Source organism: Varroa jacobsoni, unplaced genomic scaffold (assembly GCF_002532875.2).
Source record: "Varroa jacobsoni isolate VJ856 unplaced genomic scaffold, vjacob_1.0 scaffold_615, whole genome shotgun sequence".
NCBI classification, from domain to species: domain Eukaryota; kingdom Metazoa; phylum Arthropoda; class Arachnida; order Mesostigmata; family Varroidae; genus Varroa; species Varroa jacobsoni.
The window spans coordinates 1-20,359 of record NW_019213517.1 but is presented as its reverse complement, the minus strand read 5'-3'; the positions used below and the strand labels follow the sequence as shown (position 1 = coordinate 20,359).

The window sequence follows — 20,359 nt, the reverse complement described above, 5'->3', positions numbered from 1 at the left end:
CCGAGACCTACCCAGCCAGGCAGCTGCCCGACGTCCCTCTCTATGTCCTATCTGTTGTCTCCTGAGTGCGCTACTACTGAATTCGCCTTGTTAAATAGGAACAGATAAAAAGGCATAAAGTTAGATGCTAATTGATTTGACTTCCGAGTGAAAATGCCGAAAGAAAGAGGGTGAACGTGGAAGGAGGAAACGGCTAGAAATAAAGATACATTTTTACGGCTTTTTTTTTTAATAGAGATGCCCTATTATTTTTCAGAGGCATAGTGTAATCTAGATTGTTGTCACGTACAAATAATATCTAGTTAATAATATCTAGTACTGCAATTTACTGTTAGTCCTTGCTATAGTAGTGTAAACATTTTTCAAGTATGTTGGTATATTGGTCGCTATATAGGTTTCTGTTTATAACGTTACTAACGACAATGCATATACACTAGGTTGACACGCTAGGGCGCCATGCTCTAAACCAGGGGAACGAAGAAGCCTTTTTATGATTACGTAACGGGCGGAAGAGATCAGTTGGGAGAAAACGCATCTTTTGGGCTTTTGCTTGTAGATCAGGTCGGATCGTTCAGGGAATAGGTAGAATGTAGTTGTAGAAAAGAATGCACCGAGGTCGAAACGAATCAAAGGTGGATTGCGATTTGAGGGGGTTGGCCTGGCAAGTCGAGGAGAATCAGGTGATATCACGTCTGCGGTGAAGAGGGCGATTGCGCCCAGATGGGAGCCGAGGATGTTATGGGAACGGCTGTGGGAATGTCCACCGTCTTCATCGTGACCGAATTTGATCAGAGATACAGAAAGGAGACTGCACTAACATGGAAACGCTAGCCAGGAATTCGTACCTAACCGACAAAGCTTTCCTGAAAAAGGTCGCCAGGAGAGAAAGGGCGAGAAGTTTATATCGCCCAGAAGCGAACGATCGATCGGGAAGGCGGGGCCGCAGCTGAGGTGAAAGAGAAGCGACTGGGCAACGTGGGGATGGGCAAATCCGCAAGAGAAAGTCTCCCGAAAAGCAAGAAAGAACATGTACCAAGCAATGCAGAACTTCGCTAAAGGAATAGATTCAGCTCGCACTGTGAACTTACGATATGGCTGAAAGTAGTTTTGTTGTGATTTTAGGCCAAATTTAACATAGTTTGAAGCTGTGAAGGCCTCTCAGGGGGTAAGGAAATCCTAAAAGTTATCTTTTTGTTTGGCGGTTCAAACTGCCCCCTGTATGCTGCATACAAAATTTGAGGTACTTTATGCGAGCTCAGAATCAAAAGACCTGAGAGCTCCGCGTGTAAGGACATCCATAGTGGATATCAAAATATGGAGAACCCGCTTAGCAGCCCGATTCAGTTGTCCACATATTATGCCGTTACTAACGCGGACTACAGGTAGGGACAGGATTCCAGACGTTTTTCACTGAGCCGAATAGAAATCCGTACGAAAATAGTATAAACATATATTGAGCAAAACGGACAATGAAACTATGTACCGATATCAAAAAGTGCTAAGCAAATTTGAAGAACAGTTTTTTACAAAGTATATATATTTTGTAAAAAACTGTTCTTTAAATTTCAAACAAACTTCAGGTTCTGAGTTCATCTTGCTTCGCTCAGATCCCCACCATCGTCATCTTGATTAAGCTTCAGCTTTTCAGCTTTGCCTCCTTTGGTTTTTAAACTACTATAGTTTTTTAGTCAATGCCATTTATCAAGATATCGAATGGCCGCTTCAAGCGGGAAGTTTTCAATCGTTTTCCTAACTTGCAGGGTACTAAGGTGCAACAGGATCTACATGGCCACTTGACCACTGCATCGGGTCGCATTGCTGTGATCTAGCAGGCCCAGCAGCAATTCTGCCCGTAAATTTCGTTTTTTTTTACCAGTTTTGTATTCCTATTTTTTGGTTTGGCAGAGCTGCGACAAGTGATGGTTGCAATGACACAGGGTTTGGACGATGATAAACTCGAAATTCGCGCAAAGTGTCACCAACAAGCGCTAATAGCCAACACAATGAGCAATAGTCCGGAGGCGCACTGTCAAAAATTAAGTATTTTTCCATACAAAGCAATTGACCGAAACCGTGAAGACCGTATCTCTCCGTGCAGATATATAGCTGACAGTGATCATCAGTCGACATCGAACTATCCCGAAATTTTCTAGGTTGTTCGTAGCAGTCAGCCTGGTTTCATTAGTTGCGCAACAAGGCATCTCTGAATTTACACATGACCATGCACGATTGTTAATGTATAGGACAGCACACACTTTATGACCGTCGACGTTCGGAAATTATCTATGCCATGTCTGCTGCATTGTATCATTAACAACGCGGTGTTTGCCTCGTCCCGTTCGATGCTTCCCAACCAATAATGTTATACAGTGATAGGAGAGTATTGTTTGGCTGTCCGAGAGCAGTTACGGAATATAACTGATCCATCTGTTGATGAATATTATCAATTCGTGCAAGGCATAGCAGCAGGACGAGAGGGAGCGAGCAATATCTAGCAGCAATGCATCAGCGCCTTATATCTGCTTTGGTGTTAAACTGCAATCTAATTACTAAGAAGCCTGTGATTATTTAAAAGTCGGAAGTTTACAGAGGTATTTTCAGTCGTATGCTTTAAGGTACAAGTTCTTGAAAAGAAATTGCTTTCGGTGGAGCTACGCGATGTAACGCTCACTTTTTTATTTTGTTGTTCCCTGGAGAAGTGCAACACATATTGGAAGCAAATCCACCCCATAGATTCAAATACTATATGTGACTTTGTTCAACCAAAAACGTTTCCAATTGGCGTCTAAACGAAATATTATTCTTTATATATACGAAAAAAATATATTTTGGTTTTTTTTTTCGACAGAAAGTAAAAAATGTATCAACTATCGAACAAAAACATAGCACTGGAAGTTTATTGTGTCGTCGTGTAAGTTGCTTTGTAAGTAAAGCGAACAATAACAAAATGTTTGTTGTGTATGTAAGCATACATTTCGTAGGTCTGGACATTTTTACGCGCTTTATAGGAGAAATTACTTGGTGGGATCAATCTTCTGCGCTCAGCAGGATGTGAGGAACGTAAAGCTAAAGGCTCGGGTCTGTAGGGTGCCTGGTTTGAACTTAATATGGATCATGTAAACTGACATGATCATGAATTTTTAAATTTGCCCTCTGCCTAGTTAGGTCCAGTGGTCGAACACGTCTTTCGTGGCAACACTTATTATTATCTATTCGGCAGCGTGTTGATTGGGTTGCTTTTACCGCGATCCCTGTTGGTCCGCTGGCTTGTTAATGTTGAAAATAGGCGTTTTTGTTTGGGCCTGCCGAGTTGTTGACCGAACCAGCCAGCTAAACAGACAATTGACACGTGATGCCATAGCAGCATAACGCATCGATACTAAGCGGATGAACAGCGGTAAAGAAGCTCTGCCTGTTTCATGGACTAAGCGCGTCCCAGACTGACACTAGTGCCACACCGCGTCTCAAGACAAAGCGCGATATTTAAATACGCACGGGAGAACAGCGAGCGTGTTATAGGCTTACAGCTATATACTCTTTAATTTTTGTTGTGGTCTATATATTCTGTCAGACCGCGAGAGTATATATCGTGCCCGAAGATGAAATGACTGCGATAGAGATACGGATACCTACGAAGGGGCAGGCTGGCGTTCGGAGGAACCACGACGAACGGGGGGCCCCGCATGTGCCGTAAGAAAAGAAAAAAAAGAGGACGAAAAAATAAGCGAATCTGTTTCACTCTCAGCTAGCGGCATCGGCGTCAGCGGCAGATCGCTTCGGCAGAGTTGTTGTTATTGTTACTAGATTCGTTCGGCGGCTGCCATCTGCCTTGCGTCCAAACACGTTATTTCTTCAATCTTGTTTCTCAACTGTTGACTACAGTTAGCCTTATAGACGGGTTAGACTCGTTCGCTGTCGCACCGTCTTTTTTTGTGGCGTCCAATTGATGCCAAGTTAAGCTGACGCCTACAGAGAAGCGAGTGCTTCTTCCAACGTTGTCATCGTTGACAAAAATCGATTCAAATTAATAAAAGGCAGGCATTGACGCTTAACAAACATAGATTGTCTTGTGGCTGACCAGCGCGATACGTTACGCTTCACTTATCTCTGTTTTCGAGTTTATTTAGGGAAAAGCAGGACGCGTTGAGGATAGTGAACGCTTCTTTTTTTTTTTTTTTTTTGTTACTGATTTTTATTTAATGGCTATCCGATAGAGTGCATCGTTAAATGCACGTACGCTAGATGTAAATCACGCAGGCCTTGAGAGTCGGGACTGCCAAAATAGCTATTGCATTTCGTGAAGGCCAAACTGCAAGAATAGGGCTATCTAATTGTCCATACATCCAGTGGTGGCCGAAGGACTTCGTTCACGTTCAGCATTATCAACAAATACTATAACGTGATTATTGCTGTTTTCCACAAATTAACGCGATTGTTGACTGTGTATCTATAATGTTGGTGTACAATACGGTCTTCTACCGCAGAAAATTTCGTGTTGCATGTGAACGTATGAGGCCGGTTGATTTAAAATGCATTGGTGATCTTTTCGCCAAAAATTACTGCATTAATAATGGAGAAAAAATATTCTCCCATCCGGTGGATCCGGCGTGGCGATGACTCTTCCGCTCTGTTCGTCTGTGTGTTATTAGCTCAAAATAACACTGGCCGTAACACGTTTATGATAAACTTTATAGCGTGCTTCATTGTTATAGGTATACGGTGTGCAGAAGCTAGAGCTTACGTACCCTATTGAATTCATATAATTGAATAATAGATATCTGAAGTGGGGCCTCGAACAATCGTCAGCGATACGTGTACTGTTACTTCATTCGAAACCTCTCAGCAACAACAACTGTCTCAAGAATAAATCTGTTTCTAATATCCAATAATGTATACGGTAGCGGAACGCGTAGCATTTTCGGTAAATTGCTTGTACTGATCGCTGAGGGATGATAAGCTCTGTTGACAGTACGAAGTCAGACAGACGTTCGCGAGTCAGCCGGCAGCTTCGTGGGAACGTTTTCGCCATCCAGAAATCAAGATTCGATGTGTTTCCTGGTGGAACTAGCATATCGCATGAACCGGTTTAACGACATGATCGGAATACGAGTACAGGTCATTGTGGGACGATTAAATAGAAACGACGCCGAGGACAAGCCTGCTTTCGTTGGGGGGGGAATTGTTATAAACTTAAAAAAGATTTCTCTACGACGCCATTTTTGTCAGTAGGCATCGATCCAATATACGAGCTCATGATTACTATCATTTACCTGTAGCTAATCTACCTGAGTCTGAATCTGTATCATAAAGTGAAATATGACGTATATTTTTCGGCAAGTTCGAAGCTGCTGTTGCAAGTTCGTCGTGCGCAACGTTTTGGCCTTGAGAAAATGCGCTGATAGTGCTAACGTAACAGAGTAATAAGTAGCTAAAACGCTCATAACTCGACAAAACAACGAGTGCTCTGGGTCCAACGAACAGAACCCGAAAAATGCCTCATAAAATGACATAGCGCAGCAGCGTATAGTCTGTCTGTCTGTCTGTCTGCCCTTCTAGCGCTCTCTACTTGCCCCTCCACACTTTTTCTCTAGTCGGGTCGATCAGAGAGCCCAGCGCATGTTATGTGCTACACAAATGCCACATATTGGTACGTCACGAGTTACGTAAAACCAACGTCATCGATATTGATTTATTCATACAAATGAGCAGCCGTCACTTAATAAACCGCCGGCTTGTTGGCCTCGCTCGTCTATAGCTTCGAAAATTGTATTATGTAACTGTTGAGATTTCATGAAGCTGAGAGAACAGTGACGTTGGGGCCGACACAGATTTGCGTTTAACTTTACATATATCTAAACGGCTCACTTTTACGCTCGATAATGAATGAATAAGCAAAGTGAGCTGGAGTCGCCGCGACGGCCATGGTGATCGCTCCTATGCGGTCATCGCTGGTTGGCAAATACTTTTTACGGCGTATGATTACCATTCCATTTAATAGGTCTCTTAGAGAAGCCTTAAATCGGGTAAGACTCATCCCAGCTAGAGCTTCTGGTACGGGTAGGTCCTTGGATGTTATGCCGAAGAGGTTTAAGGTTTTAAGGTTCACACCTTAAAAATAGCCACAAGCGGTAAAAAACAATCTGTTATACGAATTTAGCACTGATAGGGCTAATGATGTGTTACAATCGCCAAATGTGTCGTTTGTTCACTTACCCGCGACCTCTACGAGTGGTCGCACGTAGAGTTCACCAATAATCATAGCACTGCCTCACACTGTAGAAGAGGATCGACTATTGACGTTTAAACTAGGTTGGAGTCACATCTGTTAATAAAGGGTGATTTTTTTGGGCAAGATGTTTGTCATGGGGTAGCTCTAGTGTTAGTTAATGTATATATACTAGCAGAGATCTGAGACTAATGCGTGCGTCGCCAGAGATTCATCCTGGAAAGATGTTGAATGACAAATTCTGTTTAGGCTATATCGTGGAGGAAGCTGGTTATTATATTATAAATACATTGTCAGCTTCTTACCTTTACACAGGTATGTTTAATAGCAAAACACGCACAAGGCAAAGGCCAAGGGTGGCCTAATATATATAAATTTTTTTTCGAGTATCATCCTCTTGATACGTGTATGACCTAAAAACTTAGAGACATAAATAACGCTATATCGTCATTCAGGTATTCAAACTAACCCTAAGAACCTGAACACACACGACGCACAGCGAGGGTGATCAACAGGCCATAGGGCCTTGTTCTGTCTACTACAATCCACGTTATTGTTGCTATGTTTAGCATCTTTTAAGCTGTTAACTCGCGTTGGCTTTCTGGAAGACGGGCGATGCTACTCCTAGCGAAATATTAGACGTCCTCGTAAGTGATACGGATTGAGTTATCAGTCTATAAATCAAGCAACGCTTAGAAAGGTCATCGATAAGAAAAGGCACACTGTTGGTCATTTTTGTCAGAGTTTCGCAGAAATGCATAGTAAGAAACGTGTACGTAATTACGTGTAGATCAACAGATTTGGGTGACCTGAATAAATATTGTTAGCTTATTTTATTAGGGGCAAGGTTGATATTTTAGTTGGAATTTGTTTGGTAGGTATTTATTCAATTATCGAATTTGTTTGATATTTACTTCTTAATATGAAGTCACCGCATGCTATGTAAGCAGCCTTCATTCGTCGAAGCTGTACGCGTGTTTACAATTATTTATCCTATAGGCTGCGATGATAGAGCAGGAAACGCAGGGCATATTTTCACAATTGGCGTTATCGTTTACGATTCCCAGCCCTTACGGCTATTCGCAGTTTGCAGACGCGGACGCAATTGCTCAGATTGACCAGCTTATCATTAGATAACGGCAACTCTCCAGCGTAGCTTTTTATTTCTCCGAGAGTCTTAGGAACTATCCTTTCCTCTTCGCAAAGGCCTATTTTAAACACCCTACTTAGGTAAGGTAGATTGTACTACTTCGCAATGGGATCTCCCTAGATCGACTCGTCAACAATAGAACTAACTGTACGATCCAGTGTCATCATCGAACAAATAGAACGAGACATAATAGTAGTATACATTCAAGATATATACATTTATCGAGTATGAATTATTCTGGGCAGGTTTCTGTTCTAAAACGCATGGAACTTCGATGCACAAAAAAGCGATGCCCACATGAAGAAATTGACGGACTTTTCAAATTAATTGAATCCTAATCGATAGTCTTCATTCATTTTCAACGAGCAGCGAAGCCACGACGTCGAGCTCTGCCCACTCGTTCACGTCATTGTTTTTATTTTTTAAACAAACGACACAATGCGTGAACGAAAAAATAGGTAGTGCGCGGTTAAGTGAATACGACGAGAGGAAAGCGTTGACAACGATTTCAACAGATACGATCGGCAAAATTAGGACAAAGGATGTTTCGTCAAGGGATTGGATCTAAAACGTAAAATAAAGCTCTAACATGAGAGCTAGCGGCATTATTATCACTATCAATAAAATGTTTGCTTGCTTATTAATAGACAGATAGACTTTATATCAGTTAGCACTACGCATATATTTTGTAGATAGTGTTTGTATTAATAATTTATAACTCACACTTCAAGCCAAGTCATACACATAAGGCAATCCTGATTGAACGACAAAAATGAAGGATTTTGCATGTTCTACGCCTTCATACAGAATGACGCGTCTAGACGGAGAATTTTTCTCATTTTTTATTTCTGAAACTATATCTAGATATATATTCGTTTCATGGGTTAGCGGTAATGTCCTTGACGGGTACTATCCACGGTAATGGTCGCTTCAATTTGGGCCTGAATCATTAACTGAAAGTTTATTTTTTTCATCCGTAATTAATTTTTTTTACTAGCGACTATGCATCAAGCGATGTTGCTAGATGCAACCTTGCTCTAATGTCACTCAAATATATATATATATATATATATGTGTGTGTGTGTGTGTGTGTGTGTGTGTACATAGTTCATCTATTTTCTGAAATAGTTCTTTTTCTTACTTTGTCTGCGTGTGTTTTTTCAGCATGAGCTGCTGGTGGCATCGGACACGATCGTTCTCCGGTTAGATGACCTCGTCGGCTGGATCACCGAAGAGGTGGAGTGGAATCACGGTCTGGTTGTGCCTAGCGTAGGGATAACAAACCTTGGATCCCTCGGAACGGATGGCTCGGATGCGATGGCCATAGAAGAAAAAGACAGGAAGACGTCCGATAACGGAAACAATGTGGCAGCTCAGAGAAGCGGAGCTGCCCGACGAAGCACTGAGGACAATAAAGAGAATAACCTCCTTGGGGCTAACTCGCCGCCCAGGGACGCAAACCCTCCAACTGCGACTGATAAAGGTGAGGAGAGCGGTAGAATCTGCCAGCAGTTGATCCCTTTTGCGGTACAATAAAACTAGTTACAGCGTAGGCTGCGTTGGCGGCAATTCGTTAATGAGCCCTTCGATAAAAAAGAGTTAAATAATAACGTAGTTTGTCCTGTATCAGTATCCAGCGACTGTGATGACCCTGTCTATGACGTTTTTCTTCTATTCGAACTATAGCATATGCGATTCTATTAAACGGACAGAATCCAATTTTTGCGACAAATGGATATACAATGAATGACGCACACTATTATCTATGTTCTAATGGTAGGTTTATTGTCTGCTGTCCTTTTTTAAATAGCTTTGGGTCTTGTATGTTTTATTATTAGAGGTTATATTTGTGTTTTCAAGGAGCGCTTCGTTTGTGACGATTTCACATCTGTTGAAAAGCCAAAAACGTATAAATAATTGCAACGACTTTATTATCCGTCCTAATATCGTTTTTATATCCCCTTAATACTATGTTAAAAAATTTAATGCAGTGTACATCATAGTAGTGCAATGGCATTAGTAACCCTGTAACATAGCAGTTATTGAGATGGCCTTAAGGTGCCTCTGTTATAATGTGTTGGACAATTATATCTGTTCTCTATTACGACCATTTGCCTATTTTCTGCTATTTGAACAAATGTGAAATGGAAGCCCGCCAGCTTTCGAAAACCTTTTTCTCAGATTGTCCGGAGACATGAGGCTCACGCCGTATAACAAACTTGTACAAGTCACTGTCATTTCTTTCCCTTATCGGGTACATTATGTATATGCTATTTTGCAGGATCACCGGGTAATGGCGCGTTGTCGATAACTCGGGATGGCGAATTCTCCTGTCCACACGTCGTCGTCCTATCATACCCGCGGTATTGTCGGTTTCGGGCAGTGCTCCGAAGACTTGAAGGCCATCTGGAGCTGTGGCGGAGTCACCCACTTGTCGAAGCCCTTGGTGGCATTGATCTTCCGAAGAAAGGGGACTACCACATACACTTTGCTCGCGAAGAGTTTGAGCACGAGACTCTCTCACAAAATGAGCAAGTCTGTGATCATCTCGGTAAGGGTGAACTCGAACAAGAGCATAATTCTTACCAGACGTGTAGATCTACTTCTCGAGCAAACAGCTGAACTTCAATCCCAGACTTGCCGCCTATTTTTTTGAGAACAGCTAAGAAACATGAAAGTATTTGGCATTCTAGGCTATGGCATACTTGTTGACATCATTTTGCTTGAATTTTCTAGGGCCAAGCCTAAAATCTAGGTACAAACGAAAAAGCGGTGGTGTATTTGGACGACGGGCACGTTCACCAGGGTCGGATTCGAACGCCTCGGAAGAGGGTCGTGACAATATTCGCATACAGATTGAGAATCGAATGTCGAAAAACAACACAAATGAAGCATGTAAGCGGCAGGAGGACTTCCTCAAGAAGCTTTTTAATTTCATGCGAGAGCGAAAGACGCCTATCAGCCGCATACCCAGCCTTGGCTTCAAACAAAGTAAGTAAAGTTACCTGTAAATACTAGGTGGTAGGCGTCAAAGCAACTGAAGCAAATGTGCGAGTTGCCTCATTAAGGTTTGCCAGTATTTGCATTCAACAATGATGATTTCGTCGTACATACGCAGTGAGATATTCAAGCACATGTGTGGACTTTCATTGCGGAAATCTACTCCAAGCTATGATTCTCGTTCTGCGTGCATCAACCTTACGTGTATATATACATTCTCAATATAAGGGTGATTTATTTTTTATGGTATTTTTTAAAACAGAAAGCCCCTAAACATTTCGTCCGTACCACTGGCCTGAGTTATTCAGAGTGGGCCTACGAAATGGGCCTACGCCGCTGTTCGACTAGATGAGGCGGTTATGAATGATAATTAGTTGAGTTCACAGTTAATCTCTATCCTAAAAATACAAAGCGAATCAGGTATCCATGGAATATTAAAAATATTCAGGGAATGAACTACGCGGCTGGTCTTAATGACCTATGCAGACTGATTAGGGGATCCGAGAGGGAAAGACAAAGTGATGGTACGCTCATCCAACTTATTTGACTTGAAAAAATTTACCCTGCTAGCTGCTGCGAGACAACTACATAAAATGACAGGTTTTGCTATTTCAGCATTATAATTGGGCGGTTACCTGGAATACTCTGATCCCAATCCAGAGCAATTCGTGCTTACTAGATTACAAATAGTTAACAGTCTGTCCTTATTCTGGTATGTCTTGCAGTCGACCTGTTCGACTTCTTTACGCTTTCACAGGAGATGGGCGGATATGAGTCTATTACGTGTAGGAAGCTTTGGAAAAAGTTGCATGATACTCTGGGCGGAAGTGCCAATAGCACTAGCGCTGCCACCTATACCAGGTGAGAAGAAATTGGATCCATCTGCCTGTAAATTGCTCACACACACGCAAATATATATATATATATATATATAAATAAGCTTGTTTTCTACGAAGGTATAAATTACTATAATAGAAATAACACACAACGATTAACCCTGCAAAGAGCACGCGCTTCAAGCACGAGTATGTCTAATCTGGATACTTTTTTTGCTGCCTGCAACTACAGACGGCATTACGAGCGACTTCTGTTGCCTTATGAGAGGCACGTTCGCGAGATTGATGAAGAGAAGCGACGTAAGAAGAAGGCTGCTCAAGAGGAAAAGGCCAATGAAAAAGCTGCAGAAAAGGCAGCAGCCGTGGCCACAGCCGAAAAGCAACTCAACGGCCAGCAACAACAAATGTCACAACAATATAATGACAAGGAACAGTTAGCGAACAGTGAACTATTACTTCTCGAACAACAAAGATTAGATCTACACGAACAGCAGCAACGGCTTAAGCGAGAATTGAAATTTGAACACGATCAACAAGACGCCGATGATGAAGAGGACGAAGATCAGCCACCAGTGCAGAAGCAAAAACGAAAACAACAGCAACCCCAATCGCTCGAATCGATGGACAGGGATCAAGAATCGGAAACAGCAGAATCAGGCCTTGACAGGGATCACGACCAACACTCATCACCGGCCGCGTCACCTAGTCAACAGCTGACCCCACTGCAGTTGAGCCAACTCCAGGAACAATTGGAGATACACCAAAAGCACCAGCAAATGCAGCAACAGATTCACGAACAGCTACAACAAATCGCTGCTGCGCAACAAGCAGCACGGGCCGCGCAACAAGCAGCTGCGGTGGCCGCTGCAGCAGTGGCTGAGGCGGAAACGACCAAAGACGCGAGCGACGTTTCAAAATGTTCTCAGGAAGCCAATGAGAATCTTGAAAGGAAAAACTCTACAGATGAGAAGAAGGGAGATGTCGGTGATATGACAAGGGATTCTGCAGCTGGTGAGGATACGAAGCCAGGACCGCATGAGAAGACGACACTCGAAGGCTTGTTACGAAAGCGAATGGCAGAGCTGGCTCAAGAAGAGCTTAAGCAGAAGCAGCAGCAGCTACAAAAGGAACAAGACCGAGAACTTGGTGCTACTAAGGAGCCCATCAAGGAGGAGCAGAATGGGGAGCTGAAAGATGTCAAAAAGGAGAACAAGGTCGAAATCGAGGGGCTGAAGGTTGAGAATACGGCGCTGGGGGAAGCGGCGACCGTCAAAGAGGAGGCCAAGGACGAGCAGCCTGCTGCAAAGAGGCTCAAACAGGAACAACAAGCTCCTTCACCTCAGGTTCAATCTACGCCACATCCAAGGTTTGTTTGATTGGCTAGCAAGTCGAGTTGTCTCATTCACCAGGCTCAAAGCGCATTTCACGATTTTGCCACTAATGTTTATTTCTTATCACGATTAATTTATTGATTTTTGCTGTACCACGTTAGTATCATACATAATACATACACATTATATATACTGTATTCGTTGCCTTGTAAACTTCATGATTTTAGGCCAAATCCGGCGATATCCAGTTCACCTCGTCTCCCACCTTCCCCGCATACTGCGTCACCGCCCACCCAAGTGCTTCCTCAAGGGTCTGCATCAACGCAGCGGCAAGGTGCCCGCACCCCACTGCCCAGAGTCCAGACGCCTTCTTCAGCCCAAGCTCACGCACAGGCGCAAGCTGCGCAACAGGCACAAATACAGCGTCGTCTCGAAGAGGAGCTGGCCATTGCGTGGCGCACCCAGATTGCACAACTCTGCGGGCTAGCGGCAGCCAACAACCCGAAAGCTCAACAGGAACTCATGGCTCGTCTCATGGAGCAGATTTACACAAATGGGCCGTACGCAGCGGCGGCGGGTACGATGTTGCAAGCGTTAACGGGAAGACCGACGCAATTGCCAAGCGCCATGGCTCAGCTGCAAGAGCTGGGTAAAGCACAAGTTCAAGCACAAACGCAGCCAGCTGCACCACAGCGGACCAGCGGCGGCAGTAGCAGCAACAAACCGAAACCGGAGCCTGCTGCAAGCCCTAAACTTTCCTTCCAACCTCATCGTATGTCGCCGTCTTTGCCTACACCTGGTATGTGCATGCTTGTCCACTAGAAGGAGAGCAGATAAAAAGTCCCGGGGAGCTGAAAACTATTATTATTTAATTTACTGCTATTCGGTCGATCGTTAGGTGACGTACCACACTACAACCTCACATCCGTGGGCATCCATATGCATGGCCGTGTATACTGTTTTATTGAGTTTAACGCACTAAGAGCATAATTCAGTGGAGGTTGTTCACAGATAAGGTCATAAGGGATAGAATCGATATATTGTTATTAATGTCAACCATTTCTATGGGTTTTAAAATACTTTGTTTCTTTTATGGTAATAATAATAGCGATTATTATTTTATAACAGAAAATACCTCGCTTGTAAATTTTTAAGCTTGTATGAAAGACTATATCTTTGAAAAAGTGCCGGTCGGCTTGCTGTTGCATACAAATCCATAACTTAGCATAGTGTAACCTAAAACCGACCTAACCTATCATCATTATTCCTGTACTCCTGCAGCAAATGGACTTTCGACACCTCCGCCGAAAAAAGACTCTACAAAGATGACGTCTCATCTGGGAAGTTCCCTGTCTCGGCCTTCAAGTCGTTCCACCCCATTAGCTGCGGCGGCTCATGCTTCGAGTTTGGGATCTAGGCCGACTACTTCAACGACGAATAACGACGCGCTTGATCTGAGTATCAAGAAGGCGCCCACGCGACAAGAGCGGTCCAAAAGCCCGCCTAAGCCAGTAAGCAGGACTTTCAGAATAGACTAGCATCGCTAGAATTTCCATATGATTGTTAAATTTGGTATTTGCGAAATTCTTTTTGCAACATCTGTGCTTTTATAATGACTCCTTAAAACCATCTGACACGGTAACGAAGAATTAGAATTTTTTTGTGAGTTAGTTGAAGATCCAGTTCAAAAGTATTAATCTACATGTGAGCGGTTTCATTGTTTTCAAAGGAATCCTACTGATCACACTGCCTGACTCACAGCCTCATCTATCTGATTAAATTAATTTCACTATGTGCTTCTCTGTATTGTTACGTATTTCAGCCACCTGCGATACCACCGTCATCGAATGGTTTATTAGACCTCACTATAAAGAAAACATCTACCACCACGGCAGCGCCGCCTTCGATGTCGGTCGCATCCGGACACCTTCCACACTCGGTATCGAGTTTTCTCGGCAGCATCACCCAACAACATGGTCTGGGCCATAACAACATGGCTCATCCACAACTCAGTTCCCCTCTTCCATCGCCTTCACAGTCGTCCGGTGGACAGTCACGGTCTTCGCACAAAACGCCATCTTCCTCACCGAGACTAACATCTCCATCTCTAACACCAGGGCAGGTATCTCCTCTGGCCGCATTGACCGGTCATGGCGGTAATGGAGCCGTGGGTGTCAGTAGCAAATCCTCAAAAGGCTCCTCATCACCGTTCAACCCGCTCAACCCAATGGCATCAATGGCATCGCTCCTCCAATCAGCCGCAGCTCAGGCGCAATCGTCCTCGTCCACTGCGGCGGCAGCCACAGTATCTGCCGCCTCTTCTTCCAGTGGGTCATCTCAGTCGTCGTCGTCGTCGTCGTCGAAGTCCAAGGGTAATGCCAGTAGTTTATCCAGCTCTGTACAGTCTGTACCAATACCCCCAAGTAATAAGCACGGGGCCAGCTCAGGATCGATCGGGGGATCGAGCGCCAATGGGAAACTACCGAAGGTGCCGCATCTCATTCCGTTCCAAGACATGCAAATGAAGAGCAGCAGCGGTAGTGCATCAAAATCAAACTCATCATCTTCTAAGTCGAAGTCGAGCGGCGGGTCTTCGTCATCGTCATCAACTACGTCTTCTGCACATGCAGCAGCTGCAGCGCAGGTTGCCGCCGTTGCGGCCGCTGCAGCTAGTGTACCGACAGTTTCGGACTACAATCCAACATTACCAACGTTCATTCCACAAAACTTGTATCCTGGACTCGGCAACCTTGGTGCACTCGGCGGACTCGCGGCTCTCGGTCCAATGAACCCGATGATGGCCGCAGCCATGATGCGCCAGAACGCCTTTGCCGCCCAGGCACAGGCCCAGGCAGTGCAGCAGGCGCAAGCTGCTCAAGCGGCGGCGGCGCATCAAGCGGCCCAGGCGGCAGCGGCGCGTCAAACTTCGTCTGAGTTGGCGTATAAAGAATTGATCGAACGGGGAATGATGCTTCCGCCAGGTATGGGCGGGCCAACCCAACTGCCTGGTGGGGCTGCCAATCTGATGCAGCAGTACCTCCAGATGATGTACGGTGGACTTCAGCCGCCCAAATAGAGGAGCAAGAATTGTAATGTGTAAAAGTACGCAGAAGGTTTTTCTAAGGAGTGTGGTTACAGGTCCTGTTTACAAGCATTGACAGGCAACAGGGCTTTGAATCACAGGGAACGTTCGAGGAACGTGACCATAACGTAATATGTAGGTGACATGCCAATGCTCGTTACGTACGAGTACGTACGTCAGAAGCAGTTACGTATGAAGACGCGAATAGAAAGATATCGAAGTGGTAATTAATAAAGCCTTGCGGGGCCTTCGTGGGACCGATGGGTTTGTTATTGCTGCTGCTGCTGCTGCTGGTCATGACACCTTGGTCTTTGCCCCAGCACTTAGAGGCAGAAGATGGCTGCGTTCCCTTACCACGACATATTGGTGATATTTATGTGCATTACCTGTTTATATCTCTTGGAGAAAATAGTTGACATGGAAAGCTAAATGCAAAAATGAGTATATATATATATATGTGTGTGTGTGTGTGTGTGTGTGTGTGTTTACGTCGGTAATAAGAGATCGTGTCTTTTCCGGAGAAGAGAGGAAGATTAAAGTAACATCTGTAAAAGTTTACTCTTGCGAATAGCTTAGATATGTGTGTGGCAAGATAAATTGCCGATTTTCGAAGGAGGGTAGCTGAGAATCTTCATTTGGTTATTACCATACGTTACAAATGGTAATTAACGACGCCTATACTATCAAGAGTCGCAGGAAACGACGCAAAGTGCAAATTGTACGTATTACTATGATGCGAACGATAATAATGATGATTACTATTATAATTAACGTAGAAAAGCCGTTTAATTTAAAATTATACGTTTTTAATATTGTTAACGTGTGCATAATTTACATTGACATACAAATGTACGTACCGACCGAACAGACATGAATTCGACTCAAGGACGACCGATTCGTCCTTCGCGTAGTATAATCTATCCACTTGGTTGACTACTGCGTTCTTCTGTAGAGAAGCACACATGACAAAAATGTGCATATAAATGCACACACATTGCGTTCTAATGTAAAAACAACATAATCAGATTATATACATGATAATCATATATTCATTGCTCTATATATAAAGACACACAAATTCTTACGCGTATAAATTGTATATACAGCGACATCATGGACTGGTTGCGGGCATCGGTTTTTCTCATGTCATGCGGGCGCGCCGTGCTTTGTGTTGTGGGTCTGTTCTGCCCAATATGCCTGGGGACGAACGAGACTGGATCTCTTGAGGTGCATTGGATTCCGTAGGCTTTGGATAAGCGACGGGTCCCCTCTCGTTGTAATGTGTACATAAAAAAACAATCCCCTTCTGATAAATAGCTCATTATATATATATATATACATATATATATATATATATATATATATATATAGTTTATTATTATAATTACTATGTGGGTGCCAGCTTAGACTGGGCAGCGTCACGTTTTTTTTTTGTTGCATTAATAATATTATTAGCTTTTGTGAGTTTACTGCAGGAGGCATTATTGTACTGTACATTTTTTCTCAATAACAAAAACTCCTTCCTACCTTCATGCCCCGAGTAGGTATAGCAGCAAACAAGGACGATACATATATAATAGTATAGTAGATTTAGGTTTATATGCACACACACGAACAATATTATTCATGGACATCCAGAGCATGGGCAAGCCGACTGAAGGCGAGAAACGTGCGTCAATCAATGTAAACCCTTCCACTTAAACAAGTGACGCATCTGTTTCACGCATGGACAAGAGTAACTTAGCAATAGACCGGTAACGTACATTCACCGAAACTACTGCTAAAGCATAGGACCGTATATATAACCGATACCGTCAATAAGTACTATTACTAGATAAGGGTCATCATAATATTGTACGACGATACCATCACATCGTAAACATATAATAACATTATTAAGATTATTGATATGACTATTGAAAGTATAGATACGAAGGTAAGCGTAGAGAGAGAGGATTGGATAAGAAGAAATCTATGGAATCTACTACTGGTGAATGGTATGTCATCAGGTAGAGGGCGGGATAGTAAATATACATACAAGACTGACTTAATTCTCAGCCTGAGAAGACATAGGGATGCATATAATTGTAAGTTTACTGCATGAAAAGACCCAACAGCGTGGCGTAGATAACAATTACCATTCATTATTATAACTACTAGTGCTTCATTTCATTGTAGACGGTGCGAATCGTTCAAACCTAACAAGTAAGCGATAATGTATAGTACGACGGCATTGACTCAATGATGATAAATTCTCGCCTGAATCATCCCTGGTAAGGAACGCGGCTGGGTATCCATTATACGATAAGATAAACAGCGTCTCTGGCCAGGTCAGGCGACAGCAATCGTAATGGATATAATAACAGAATACGCAGTAGACATAAAAACATAAACATGAACATGAACGCTGATGATTCCCTGAATTGGTTGAATATGACGATGAGACGAGTCGGGACAATTATTATAATGGTGACGACGATATATACAAAAAGTATGCGATGTGCTGGAATGCGAGAAGCTCTGTGAATGAAGGAAGTGAATCCAAAGTTTATCGATAATAAATAACAGAGGAATGAAAAGTCTCTCTTTTTTTTTTTTTTTTTTCTTTTTTTCAATATTTATTTAACTTGCGCACGAATTACTCTTCATTAGGTGTTTATGCGCGTAGACGACCGCCTGTCCTAGTTCAATCGGTAGGAGGAAACAGCCGAATTTCGAAAGTAACTTTTACAGAAAGCGGGGTACAAACGGATCGCAATTTACTCAACGCGACCATAGAGAATAGGTGTTGCCACCGAAGAGGAACCATACAAGCTTGTTACTTGACAAGTCTTCCGTCTTTCGGTGGACAGAAGAAGCAGTCTCTGTAAAACTGTCAAAGGCATTTATGGGGCATCAAAACTCGGACCCGTACGTATTTGGAAAACGCTTAGAGTAGTAATATAGCGTTCCTTTTTTCGAATACAAACGTTTTATCGTGTCGAAACAACGGTGTCTTTTGAGGTTGCACTTTTCTAGGTAATTCATTAATTTGAAATTGTTCCAGAGTCGTCGAAATGTCGACCCGGACGTTGGCTTCCTCTTAAAAAGGACGTTGGATGGGTTTAAGGGGTGCGTCAATACCGATGGACTAAGGTTGTTATAGACAACTCTTCATGAGAGAATTTATGTATCGCATATTTTTACGCGAAGAACAACTTGAAATGTACACAACTGACAAAAACAGAAAAAGGATCTGAACCAGAAATGATCAAAATAATAAAAGTAAGAACTTGAAATGAAACAAAGAAAATGAAAACTTTCTGCTTGTCATTAAAGACGGCTTTAATTGAGATAACCTGAGACTGTAGTCTTCGTCAAGAAAATTGGACTCAATGTCGAGATCAACCGTTGCCAGCGAATGGCCCGTCATTTGTCCAGTTAGCTGTGTGCTCTCAAGTTATCTTTAAGCGTGATTCCTTATTATGTGGATTATATAGGGAATTACAGGAAGGATTACAGAAGAAAAAAGTGAACTATCAAAGTTAAAGTTTACTCTCATAACGCTCGAGCACTCGAAGCGTATCCCATTGTAGCGGAGCCGCCGCCATTTCGACCAAGACGAAAATATATATTACTTCATGCAAAAATGCTACAAACGCAACGTATTTTATTCTAGAGGATTAAAAATGAAATATTGGGAGAGTAACAGCATCGGTACGATAGGCCTTAAGGGCATAGGACAAGAATTTAAATAATAGACAATTTTTCCTATCCTATGAAGACAATGCTGTGTTCACAAAGCTAAGCTCTTAGCATATACGATAGTTCCCTAACTTTCTGATGCTTAAGAGAGCTTCAGCTGTTCCCTTACTTCTGAGTTCGACCGTCGTTGGACCGTGCAAGTCGTTTGAGCGCACTTTGACAGTGCTGAAAAATAAACCCATTATACGACTTCATTCCGTTCGAAATGTTATTCTATTAATGTTCTCTAACAAGCGTTACTTGGGTACATTTCAGACGACGATTCATTTCCACTGATACTCTACAACATGTTCCAGTTCATCTTGCGCTAACTAACGGGCCAAAATTTTCAAATATGTATAGGAAATCCGGTGTATGTTCTACATTGAATCTCGGCAAGCTACGAATTCATTGGGGGTCGCTGAGGACTTATTAGGTCATAAGCGAAACTATCGCTTACGAATAAAAATCAAGGCTCAGTGATTCCAAACGGGAACGCTAATAGAATTCGTTGGAGGTTGATGAAAGTGCCACGCAAGTGGAACGGCAGCTTATTGCTGGGGCAATCTCTTCAAGGAAAGATATTGAAGAGCACAGAAAAAAATCACAACGTCTCAGAAGCTTAGAGGAAAGAACGGGTTGCTGTACTTGCGGAAGCTTTCACACCGAACAGAACATTATGAATACGCTTCTAGTCAAGCTTTAACGAAAACAAAGAAGAGAAGCAAAAGGTGTTCTTCATGACCTGAGTCGAGGCTGCACAATTTGGGCAATAATTAGCAGCAAAAAAAAAAACCCAGCCCGGAGGACGATTCGCATTTTAGCCCGATCTCAAATCGTCTCATATTCTCTAAGTTTGGCTTCATGTGATTTCGACTAATCCAACTTTAGGCTTTAGTATCTCTATAAATAAATGCACATTGAGCTCGTTCTAGTATATATTAATATAATATAGGTTTGTATTTATTAGACCATAATATACTTATAGTATTATTACACAAAACTTTGCAC

General features: G+C 42.8%; 1 protein-coding gene across 1 annotated transcript; it reads left to right on the top strand.

Annotated features, from left to right (window-relative positions):
- Positions 1–5,921: 5,921 nt before the first annotated feature.
- LOC111261918 (uncharacterized) lies at positions 5,922–18,207 on the top strand. The gene is made up of 9 exons (XM_086968894.1): positions 5,922–6,023; positions 8,541–8,859; positions 9,658–9,927; positions 10,113–10,367; positions 11,102–11,237; positions 11,445–12,578; positions 12,771–13,342; positions 13,825–14,054; positions 14,366–18,207. The coding sequence occupies exons 1-9, from the start codon at positions 5,922–5,924 to the stop codon at positions 15,617–15,619; spliced, it is 4,272 nt and encodes a 1,423-aa protein (XP_086825020.1). The 3' UTR covers positions 15,620–18,207.
- Positions 18,208–20,359: the final 2,152 nt, after the last annotated feature.